This window comes from Heterodontus francisci, chromosome 24 (genome assembly GCF_036365525.1).
Source record: "Heterodontus francisci isolate sHetFra1 chromosome 24, sHetFra1.hap1, whole genome shotgun sequence".
NCBI lineage: Eukaryota > Metazoa > Chordata > Chondrichthyes > Heterodontiformes > Heterodontidae > Heterodontus > Heterodontus francisci.
In genome coordinates, this window is record NC_090394.1 from 35747102 (window position 1) to 35759743 (window position 12642).

Here is a 12642-nt window from a genome sequence, read left to right on the forward strand (position 1 = left end):
ATTCCCATTGACTTCAATTTTGCTGGGGCCCCTTGATGCCACACTCTGTAAAATGCTGCCTTGATGTCAAGGGCAGTCACTCTCAACTCACCTCTGGAATTCAGCTGTTTTGTCCATCTTCAGATCAAGGCTATAATGAAGTCAGGAGTTGAATGACCCTGGCAGAATCCAAACTGAGCATCAGCGAGCAGGTTGTTGCTGGCTAAGTGCTGCTTGATTGCACTATCATCCATCATTTAGCTGATGATTGAGAATATACTAATGGGTTGGTAATTGGCCAGATTGGATGTGTCCTGCTTTTTGTGGACTGGCCAATTTTCCACATTGTCGGGCAGATGCCAACACTGTAGCTCTACAGGAACAGCTTGGTTAAGGGTGTGGCTAGTTCTGGAGCATACATCTTCAGTATTACAGCTGGGATGTTGTCAGGACCCATAGCCTTTGCTGTATCCAGTGCCTTCAACCATTTCTTGATATAATGTGGAGTGAATCGAACTGGCTGAAGACTGGCATCTATGATGGTGGGGACCTCAAGAGGAGGCCAAAATGGATGATCCACTCGGCACTTCTGGCTGAAGATGGTTGTGAATGCTTCAGCCTCATCTTTTGCACTGACGTACTGGGCTCTCCCATCATTGAGGACGGGTAGTTTTTGGTGCCTCCTCTTCCAGTTAATTATTTAATTATCCACGCCATGCAGAATGGATAGGTCAGGACTGCAGAGCTTTGTTCTGATCCATTGGTTGTGGAATCACTTAGCTCTATCTATAGCATGCTGTTTCTGCTGTTTAGCATGCATGTAGTCCTGTGTTTGACAGAGTGTGGCACCCCATCCACTCCCTCCATCACCAGCACACAATGGCAGAAGGGTGTACCATCTACAAGGTGCACTGCAGCAACTTGCCAAGGCTTCTTTGACTGCACTTTCCAAACCCGAGGCCTCTACTGCCTAGAAGAACAAGGGCAGCAGGTGCATACGAACACCACCACCTGCAAGTTCTCCAAGTTACACACCATCCTGACTTGGAAATATTTCATCATTGCTTGGTCAAAATCCAGGAACTTCCTACCCAACAGCACTACTGCAGCGGTTTAAGAGACGGCTGATCACTTTTCTCAAGGGCATTAGGGCTGTCCTTGCCAGCAGCTTCTATATCATGTGAATGAATAAAAAAAACCTTTAGTTAAACATGTAAATGAAGAATTCTTAGTACAAACAGTAATTATGTAATTTACTATTCTCAAATTGTCAAAGCAAAATTGGACACTCTTGTGCCAACTCTCAGCATCAACTGACCCTTAAATAAACCACTTTTCATGGAAAAACATCACCATGGAGTTTCTAATTAGCCCAGTATCTCTGCCACTTGCAAACTGAAAGAAAGCCTGCCTCAGATGTAGCAATGAACATTTTTGGAATATCTATGGAAACACAGGGTATGAAAAGGTCCATTTCTCTGTTACATAGAATGATTGTTGCAAGCACTTGAACTGATTGGCAATTGCTGGAGATTAACACTCTGTTCATCCAGGTAAGTGACAACGACTACGATTTCAACAATTAGCCAGTGAATCTATTTATAACAACCTTCTGGAGGGAAGAGAAAGGAAGCAAGAGAATTCTTCACCCTTTTGAAGGTGGCAATCATAGATATTCTCCAAAGAAATCCCAACATAAATTCAGTGACTGTACATTTACCTCACCTTGCATGTCATCAGAATATAAATTACCATTTATCCAACACTTTTACCATAGCAAACATGCCAAAAAGTTTGGCACAGCAAAAACAGAATCCAGGAAATAATGCATGTTACTGGACTCTTAATCCACCACCTCCAGGCGCGTATCCATTGTCTCTCGAGATAAGGAGGCCCAAAAGAAAAAGAAAGAAATAAATCCAAGAGCCTATGAATTCAAATCCAATCACCGCAAGTTTTGAAACGGAATAAAGCTGCTCATTTGAAAGCTGGTACCAGAAAAAAAAAATCATGAAAGGCACCAGCTTTCTGTATGAACCCAACTCATTTGTCAATATCCTTCAACTGACTAGTTCACAATGTGGTTGACTCTTCACACTCTCTGAAGTGAGCTAGAGTGCAGTTCAGTTGTCACATTAATCGAGGGTTACCACCTCGGACTAGACATATTTCTGGAGATTCCACCACATGATGTCCCGCCTCTAACTTCCCCAGCGCAACACTCCAACCACTGGTCAACCAACATGTCCATCTTCATGGCCCACCCCCTTCCTATATTTACTAGAAAGTGAACAAGTGCTCTGTCACCAAACTGGGGGGAGGCAATGCTCCGAAAGCTTGGTCAAAGATTAATATTGATGAGGCTTTTATTGTATTATTAGATGCTTCCTTCTCAACTGGTTAAAACTCAACATATCAAGAAAACCAATTTCCACTATCACAATGGTTGCTCACCTTCGTAACAATCTCGCACAGAGTCAAAGTAAACGTAGTACTGATTATTACTGATCAAGAGCAGGCTGAGCCATGAGTCGAAGGCGTAGATGGGAACGATGAAAAGGATTCGGAGAATGTAGCGCTGTTCATTGGGTGAACTGTAGTGTCGGAGATGCTGGTAAATCTGTTGAGGGGGGAATTAAAGAAACTATGGAAATGAAAAGATCATGCACTCCATATTTTAAATCAAAGTGATTCCAACCTTAATGGTACATGTACAACTCACAGGACACAGTAATAAACCTTTCAGCTGCCCATGAAAGCTGATATTTTTGACAGTACAGAAACAAACATTCATGTTTCTCAATCACCAATGGGCAAAATTTATGTTCTCTCCTTTCTGAAGATCACCTGACAGCCCCTCGTCCAAAACGGCATTCCAGCCATATGCACCAGCTTAAGACAGATAAACAGAGCAACCCATACAGCCATGGGGTGCGCCATTTCAGATCCTGTGCTCACACAAACACCTAACAACTTGCATTTACATAGAGCCTTAACATGGAAAAACATCCCATGGCCAAGGAATTACTTTTGAATGTTGTCATGGTTATTAGAGAAAATTAAGCAGTTGGTTTCCTCATAGCAAGATCCCACAAAATAGTAATTAAAATGTAACCTGGATTTTTTTTGGTAATGTTGGCTCAGGGAAGAATGCTAACCAGGAAATCAGAAGAACTCCCTCTCTCCACTTCAAAACAATGCCAAGGAATTTAAGATAAAAGAACCAGAGGGGAGATGAGGAGAATGTTTTTTTTAAATTGCAACAATGATTTGTAATGTACTGCCTGAAAGGGTAGTGGAAGCAGATTCAATAGTAACTAGAGATGGAAAATGGATACAGAACTGGCTTGGTCATAGAAGACAGGGTAGCAGTAGAAGGGTGCTTTTCTGAACGGAGGGATGTGACTAGTGGTGTTCCGCAGGGATCAGTGCTGGGACCTTTGCTCTTTGTAGTATATATAAATGATTTGGAGGAAAATGTAGCTGGTCTGATTGGTAAGTTTGCGGACAACACAAAGGTTGGTGGAGTTGCGGATAGTGATGAGGATTGTCAGGATACAGCAGGATATAGATCGGTTGGAGACTTGGACGGAGAAATGGCAGATGGAGTTTAATCCGGACAAATGTGAGGTAATGCATTTTGGAAGGTCTAATACAGGTGGGAAGTATACAGTAAATGGCAGAACCCTTAGGAGTATTGACAGGCAGAGAGATCTGGGCGTACAGGTCCACAGATCACTGAAAGTAGCGACGCAGGTGGATAAGGTAGTCAAGAAGGCATACGGCATGCTTGCCTTCATCGGTCAGGGCATAGAGTATAAAAATTGGCAAGTCATGCTGCAGCTGTACAGAACTTTTAGTTAGGCCACACTTGCAATATTGCATACAATTCTGGTCGCCACACTACCAGAAGGATGTGGATGCTTTGGAGAGGGTGCAGAAGAGGTTTACCAGGATGTTGCCTGGTCTGGAGGGTATTAGCTATGAGGAGAGGTTGGATAAACTCGGATTGTTTTCACTGGAACGACAGAGGTGGAGGGGCAATATGATAGAGGTTTACAAAGTTATGAGCGGCATGGACAGAGTGGATAGTCAGAAGCTTTTTCCCAGGCTGTAAGAGTCAGTTACTAGGGGACATAGGTTTAAGGTGCGAGGGGCAAAATTTAGAGGGGATGTGCGAGGCAAGTTTTTTTTTTTTTTAAACACAGAGGGTGGTGAGTGCCTGGAACTTGCTGCCGGGGGAGGTGGTGGAAGCAAGTATGATAGCGACGTTTAAGAGGCATCTTGACAAATACATGAATAGGATGGGAAGAGGGGGATACGGACTCCGGAAGTGCAGAAGGTTTTAGTTTAGACAGGCATCAAGATCGGTGCAGGCTTGGAGGGCCGAATGGCCTGTTCCTGTGCTGTACTGTTCTTTGTCCTTTATCAAAAGAGAATTAGATATAAACACTTAGGAAAAAAAAGAAAAATTCCAGACTCATTGCATCACTGTCTTCTCCTTTAAATTCTGTTTAAGCAAAATATATAATTGCACTAACATGTAAAATAGTGTAAAAGACTGATGAGAGCCATGCTTAGTCCTGTACATGTTTAAAGGCAAAACATTGTGAAATTAGAGTAGCCAAATGGGTTTTTAAAAAAGTAATTCAATGCACTACAGCCGATATTCCGAATGGCCCTCTAGTCCCCAGGATGTGCAGCAGTCACATCCTTCCTGTACCAGGCAGTAGCTGCCTCCACAGACAGATTACACATCCTGATCTGAACTACAAACCTCATCAAGGCACAATAAACTATGCAGCACATACAACCTTGGAAAGCAGAGTCCCACAAGTTACTGATTAATGAAAGAAACAGAATGTTGAAGCCACAGGAGATTACACCACCACACAGGAGCTACAGGTCAATAAAAATTAAAATCTGTTCAATTTCAAGTGATTGTAGAAGTGTGGAAGAGAAAGTACAAAAAATGAATTTGGCAGCTTGCCCTTAATTTCAAATCCCACCATAGCCTCACCCCTCCCGATTTCAAATCTCTTTCAGCCTTACAATTCGAAATATCTGTTTTCCTCCAAATCAGACTTCTTGCACATCCCAGATATCGCTCCATTGACAACCCTGCCTTCAGCTATCTATACCCTAAGCTCAGGAATTCCCTCCCAAAACCCTTCTACATTGCTCTCCTCCTTTAAGATGCTTAAAACCTACGCCTTTGGCCAAGCTATTGGTCACCTGTCAATATCTCCTTGTGGTATCAAATTTTGTTTGATAACACTGTGAAGTGCCTTGGGACATTTTTGAGATGTTGAAGGTACTAGATAAATAACATTTTTGTTCTTGATGGCTCAACTAGTCCAAAAAGTAGCCAAGTGACCCAGACTGTAATGGTCCCAGGTTTCAGTCAGAGTCTGTGCTCAAGTTAGCTGATTTCAAGTGCAGCAGTGATTGGAGTATCGCAGTTGGCCTCAGCACCTCCAAGCTGGGGAGGGAGAACAATGATGTTTACTCAGCACCCCGCAATTGGGATTGTGCATGCGAGCGTTGAGTAAGGGCTTCTATGTAATGCCCTTTGAAAGCTAGAAGAGCCCAACATTCACTTTTCACATGAGGTATTAGAGGGTGCCATGGAATACAATGTAGCAATACAATACAAAAATCAACAGAAAGGTTGGGTTGGGGGATAGGGTGGTGGCAGGAGAAACTTGGCCAAAATAGGAAGGCGAGGTGAGGAAAACAGAAGGAAATAGTTACAAATGCAGCATTTTGGATTTTAGAAAGGAAGATGAGAAAGGAGGGAGAAAGAGGTGTTGCCCAATTAAGAGCAAAAGAAAGTAACATTAAAAAATAAAATCTTCATAAAAGTTAGGTGTGATTAGACTGAGCCACATAACAAATCAGGCAGGTTGGGAGAACAAACATAGTGCAACTAAAACTGGAACATAAAAGTCCAGAGTAAAGAACAGCTATCTAGCAACCAGGATCTATTTGCATGTACTTCTTGATTTGTCCTCTTTGAATTGAATTGTGAAAATGGCTGTCCCTTGCACTTCTTGATGCATAGATCATAATCATTGCTCCCATTTCTCTAGACAGCAGGTACTGGTAATGGTTCTGCAGTTGGCATTTATACCTCCTTTACCCATCTTTTGTTCTGTGACCCATTATCACCTATTTTTGCCTTGCACCATCATCCCATTTGACATTTAATCACTCCTGCCCTTCACCATAACAAACCTTCCAGTTTGTTCCTCCTCCCTTTTCTCTGGCTCAGTACTTTTAAACTGTTACATCTCTAACTTCAAGTTCTGACAAAAGGTCACCGAACTGAAACGTTGACAGTTTCTCACTCCATAGATGCTGCCTGACCTACAGAGTGTTTTCCAGCACTTTAATATATTTCTAGCATCTACAGTATCTTGCTTACATAAGAAAATAAAACTGAACAGTAGGCCATTCTGCCCCCGAGCTTGCTCTGCCATTTAATAAGAATATGGCTGATCTGATTGTGGCCTTAACTCCACTTTCCTGCCTGCCTCCCATTACCTTCGACTTTCTTGTAGATCAAAAATCTGTAACTCAGCCTTGAATAGATTCATTGACCCAGCCTCCACTGCTCTCTGGGGAAGAGAATTCCAAACATTAACAACCCTCGGGAGAAGAAATTCCTCCTCATCAGTCTTAAAAGGGAAACCCCTTATTTTGAAAGTGTGCCCCCTAGTTCTAGACTCCCCCACAAGGGGTAACATCCTCTCAGCAGCTACCCTGTCAAGCCCCCTCAAAATCATATGTTTCAATAAGATCACCTCATTCTTCTAAACTCTGAGTATAGGCCCAACCTACTCAACCTTTCCTCATAAGACATCCCCTTCATCCTAGAATCAACTAGTGAACCTTCTCTGAACTGCTTCCAATGCAAGTATATCCCTCCCCAAGTAATGGAGAGCAAATTTGTATGCAGTACTCTAGATGTGGTCTCACCAATGCCCTGAACAGTTATAGCAAGATTTCCCTACTTTTATACTCCATCCCCCTTGCAATAAATGCCAACATTCCATTTGCCTTCCTAATTACTTGCTGTACCTACCTGCTAACCTGTGATTCAAGTACAAGGACACCCAAATCTCTGTACTGCAGCATTCTGCAGAGTCTGTTATAAAAACCCCACCTGCCAAATGGGAAATATTAATTTTATCGATTGGAACTTTGAAACTTTTACTGGAAATTCTTACAAATAACTTCCTTTAAAAAGAGTAATCTGTCAGCCAAGATGGCCATGGCAACTTGCATATGATACAGCAACAGAGTAGACTGGAGACAACGTGACTGAGGCCACCAGGCCAGAACAATGGGGTGCTCTCTGATTAAATTACCCGAGATGGCTTTCTCAACATGGTCATCAACAGCCATTGACACCCATCGACTTTGAAAGAGCCAACCTCCACCAAGTGTGACTGAACTGGGGTGGGGGGGGTGTAAAGCCTTGAATCTGAGAAAATTCCAGAAATATAGATAGAGAAGGCCCGGTTGCAGCTGGCAAAGCGAAGTCTACAGACCACCACAATCAACAACTAGGATACAAGGGTCAAAACCCCCTCTTTTGCCTTCCAGACTACCATTTCAACTAAGGACTCTGGGACTGCTGAACTGTATTTAAATTCCATTTATTTCAGACTATACTCCAACCACCCAAATCTGTTTTCCCTCTGTAATCTATTTGTGTGTATGCGTGCGCACCTCTCGTGTGAATGTGTACCATATTTTAATATTAAATGGTTTACAGTGTTAAGGATAATAAACTTGCATCTTTTTTGTTTATACCCAAGAAAACCTGTCTGATTGGTTCTTTGGCAATTATATTAGAGGTACAGGAGCAAGTGCTCACTGAGGTGGTAAATTCAATCCCTGTGTTAAAAAATAATAAATCCTGTTGCAGTCAAACCCAGAGAAGGGGGTAAAAGGGGAGCCCAAGACCCCCTTCCTCACCTGGTCGTAACAATGTAACTTATATACTGCTTTTCTATTCGTCGTGCCAAAGTGGACAACCTCACATTTTCCCACATTATACTCCATCTGCCAAATTTTTACCCACTCACTTTAAACTATCTATATCTGTCTGCAGACACTTTGTCCTCTTCACAACTTGCTTTCCTATGCATCTTTGTATCATGCTCAAATTTGGCAACAATACACTTGGTCCCTTCATCCAAGTTATTAATATAGATCATAAATAGTTGAGGCCCCAGCACTGATCCTTGTGGCACTCTAGTTACTGTTTGCCAACCTAAAAATGCCCCATTTATCCTGACCATTTCCTGGTAGTTAGCCAATCCTCTATCCATGCTAATATTACCTCCAGCACCATGAGTTCTTATCTTGTGTAGTAACCTTTTATGTGACAACTTATCGAATGCCTTTTGGAAATCCAAATACACTGCTTCCCCTTTATCCATCCTGCTTGTTACATCCTCAAAAGAACTCCAATAAATTTGTCAAACACGATTTCCCTTTCATAAAACCACATCGACTCTGCCTGACTGCATTATGATTTTCTAAATGTACTGCTACTATTTGCTTAATAATGGATTCTGGCATTTTCCTAATGAGAGATGTTAGGCTAACTGGCCTATAGCTTCCTGCTTGTTGTTGCTCCTCCTTTTTGAATAGAGGTGTTACATTTATGGTTTTCCAACCTGCTGGGACCTTTCCAGAATCTAGGGAATTTTGGAAGATTACAAACAATGCATCCACTATTTCTGCTGCCACTTTTTTTAAAGATGCTAGGATACAGGCCATCAGGTCTAGGGGACTTGTCGGTCTTTAGTTCTATTAGTTTTCCTAGTACTTTTTGTCGAGTGATTGTTTTAAGTTCCTCCCTCCCTTTCGCCTCTTGATTTTCTGTTATTCTTAGGATATTTTCATGTCCTCTACAGTGAGGAGACACAAAATATCTGTTCAACGCTTTCACCATTTCCTTGTTTCCCATTAATTCCCAGTCTCATCCTCTAAGGGGTCACTTACTTTAGCTCTCTTCCTTTTTATATATTTGTAGAAGCTTTTATTGTCTGTTTTTAATATTTCTTACTACTTTACTCTTATTCTCTAATTTCTCCCTTTTTTTTTTGAAAGTCATCCTCTGCTGGTTTCAGAAGTTTCCCCAATCTTCTGGCCTACCACTAAACTTTGCAACATTGTACACCTTTTCTTTCAATTTGATACCATCCTAACTTCCTTCATTAGCCATGGATGGAGCATCCTTCTCAGTCTTTCTCAATGGAATATATCTTTGTTGAGGGTTATGAAATACCTCCTTAAATGTCTGCCACTACTTCTATAGTCTTACCTTTTAACTTATCTTCCCAGTCCAGTTTAGCCAACCCTGTCTTCATACACTTATAATTGCCTTTATTTAAGTTTAAGAAACTAGTTTCAGACCCAAACCTCTCACCCTCAAACTGAATGTGAAATTCTATCATGTTATGATCACTCTTGCCTGGAAGATCCTTTATTATGAAGTCATTTATTAATCCTGTCTCATTACACATTGCCAGGTCTAAAATAACCTGCTCCCAGGTTGGTTCCAGAATGTATTGTTTTATGAAGCTGTCCCAAATACACTATGAACTCATCCACCAGGCCACCTTTGCCGATTTGATTAGTCCAATCTATAAGATGATTAAAATCGTCCATGATTATGGCAGTACCTTTCTACAATCCCTCATTATTTCTGGATTTATATTCTGTCCTATAGCATAGGCTGTTAGGGGGCCTATAAATTACTCCATGATTTCTTTCCTTTGCTATTTCTTACCTCTACCCAAACCTATTCTACATCTTAATCTTCCGAGCCAAGATCATTTCTTACTACTGTACTGATCTCATCTTTTATTAACAGAGCTATCCCCCCTCCTTTTCCTTTCTTCCTATCCTTCCAAAATGTTAAATACCCTTGAATATTTAGTTCCCAGCCTTAATCACCTTGCAACCACGTCTCTGTAATTGCTATCATACCCATTTATTTCTATTTAGCTATCAATTCATACATCTTTATCTGAATGCACGCAACATTCATAACAAGAGTCTTAATTCTGTCTTCTTACCATTTTTCCCTACTCTGACCTCATTTTCTGGTGCACTCTTGTTTGTATGCTCTGTCCCTTCCTGTCACACTCTGGTTTTCATTACCCATATCATTACTCTGCAAGATTGCCTGTTCCTTTCGCGTTAACTTTCTAAATTTTCCCTCAACTGAACCCTCCCCCCACTATTTCGTTTAAAGCCCTCTCTACAGCCCTAGTTATACAATTCGCCAGGACACTGGTCCCAGCGCGGTTCAGTTGAAGGCCATACCAATGGTATATCCCCCTCCTTCCCAAATACTGGTGCCAGTGCCCCATAAATCAAAACTCATCTCTCCCACAATCTCAGTCACATATTTACCTCTCTGATCTTATTTACCTACGCCAATTTGCTCATGGCTCAGGTAGTAATCCAGAGATTAGCTTTTGGTTCTGCCTATTAATTTAGCCCCTAGCTGCTCATACTCCCTCAGCATGACCTCTTTCTTAGTCCTACTTATGCCGTTGGTACCTACATGGACCACAACTGGATCCTTCCCCTCCCACTCCAAGTTCCTCTCCAGCCCTGAGGGGACGTCCTTAATACTGGCACCGGGTAGGCAACACAGCCTTCAGGATTCATGCTCTCGGCTAGAGAAGAGTATCTATCCCTCTAACTGTACCTACTACTGCTACTACTTTCCTATTTACTCCCACCCCCACTATGAAGCTATGGTCAGTTTGCTCCTTTGCCCTGCAGTTCCTACTCTCGTACCAAGCTGAAAGAACCTCAAACCTTGGACAAGAGCAAGGACTGAAGTTCCTCCATTGCTACCATACCTGCCTCAGTCACAGCAACACCCTCCTGTCCCTGAGAATGGACCAAATCTGAAGTACCTAGCCTAAGGGGTGTGACTGCCTCCTGGAACAAAGTATCCAGGTAACTTTCCCCCTCCCTGATGCATCGCAGTGTCTGAATATCAGACTCCAGCTCATCAACTCTGAGCCGAAGCTTCGAGCTGCAGCCGCTTACTGCGGATTTGGTTGCTGTGGATTACACTGGTGTTCACCAGCTCCCTTGCTACAGCTGCAACACATCACCTGCCCGCCATCTCTATTGCATTTTATTTAACAAATAAGGTTTCAAGTTTTAAAATATCTGCTAATTTGTAGTTATATTAAATAATTTAACTAGTTAATCTTTTGTTCTTAGCTCAAGTGGATTGTATCAATGGGAATGTGGATTTAAACTTCCCATGTGGCCTCTAATAGTCCGTAGTATACACCCTTGGACTTTGTGAAGACGAGAAATTTGGGCAGCCCTGCCCTCTTACATAAGCATTCCACACCCGAACAGCAACATAACCTGTCGAGTCTTTGAGGAAGTCAGGAAAAATGATATGCCAAATAAGGAATATTAATTCATCGGTTGGAAACTTGCACTAAACTTTTAATGGGAAAAAAAAAATCCTGCAGTTAAATTTGCATCTGAAACACCTTTTCACATTCCAAGGCCTCCAAGAGACAGGGGTCTGAGGAGCATGGACCCAGAACAATGGCTTGCTCTAAATGACTGAATTACCCAAGGTTGCTTCATTAGCACAGCATTAGAGGCAATACCAACACCTTGACTTTGAAATATTGACATATAGGGGCCTGGGGAGCCAATTCCAAACCTCGAATCTCATTATAAGGTTCAAGAGAAGACCCTGAGGCAGTCATGTGACCTTCAGTCTGTGAAAGCTGGGAGTTTCCTGAAACAAAAAAAGGAGTCAAGCCAGTAACTCAGACTTGTGCAGCAGCAGAAAGGCTGTGTGCCTCTCTCACTCTCTCCAGATAACACAAGTTTGAAAACCATCTGCGACAAGTCTCCCAAGAAAGCCCTGAGCCAAGTGGGCCAGCCACAAAGTGCACTTTGACTAGCCAAAGATTTCAAGAATACAACTTCAGCCAAAAGACCGAATCACCCAACCTCTCAGACTGTATTTAATTTCCATTTATTCTAGACTCTAATCGAACCACAAAACCTACTTTTCACTCTATTTGTATGAGAGTGATGCGTGAGAATGTTTGTGTGAATGTGTAGCTTTCTTTAGTTTTTAAGATTGGGTTTAGATTAAATATAATAAACTCACCTCTTTCCTGTTTAAACTCAAGAAATCCTGTCTGATTGGTTCTTTCATGATCATTTTAAAGGTAAAAGGTAAATCACTGAGGTGGTAAGCACAACCACTGTTTAAAAAGGAATAAATCCTGTTGCGGTCAAATAAGAGTAAGGGAAAGAGGGGAGCTTCTGACCCCCCTCTACACCTGGCTGTAACAGGTGCAACACAGTTACAGGTTTAGAGTGCAGAAGAGGGAAGCAAAACCCATGGAGAAAGAAATCTGGACATATCCTCCCGCAGTGGTTATAGTTGGCCAGCCTGCCTCAGTCATGTATCAGCCAATTAGCATGGAACTGAATTGCAGGGGTAAATTTATTCTTTGGAGTCGTAACTGTAGATAACTACATTAGAGTGCAAAGTCGAGGGTTGGGATGCCTTGCTAAACAGCAGGGCTGTACCCAACCAATGCCAATGGCCCTGGTTTAACAAATGCTTAAATG

General features: G+C 42.0%; 1 protein-coding gene across 3 annotated transcripts in view; it reads right to left on the reverse strand.

The window, feature by feature from the left end:
* tmem184a (transmembrane protein 184a) overlaps positions 1-12642 on the reverse strand; it is a 73776-nt gene that overhangs the window by 40757 nt on the left and 20377 nt on the right. For all 3 annotated transcript variants that reach the window (XM_068055890.1, XM_068055892.1, XM_068055891.1), the window contains one exon: positions 2434-2599. In XM_068055890.1, coding sequence (XP_067911991.1) covers positions 2434-2599 — 166 coding nt within the window. The remainder of the gene's footprint in view (positions 1-2433; positions 2600-12642) is intronic.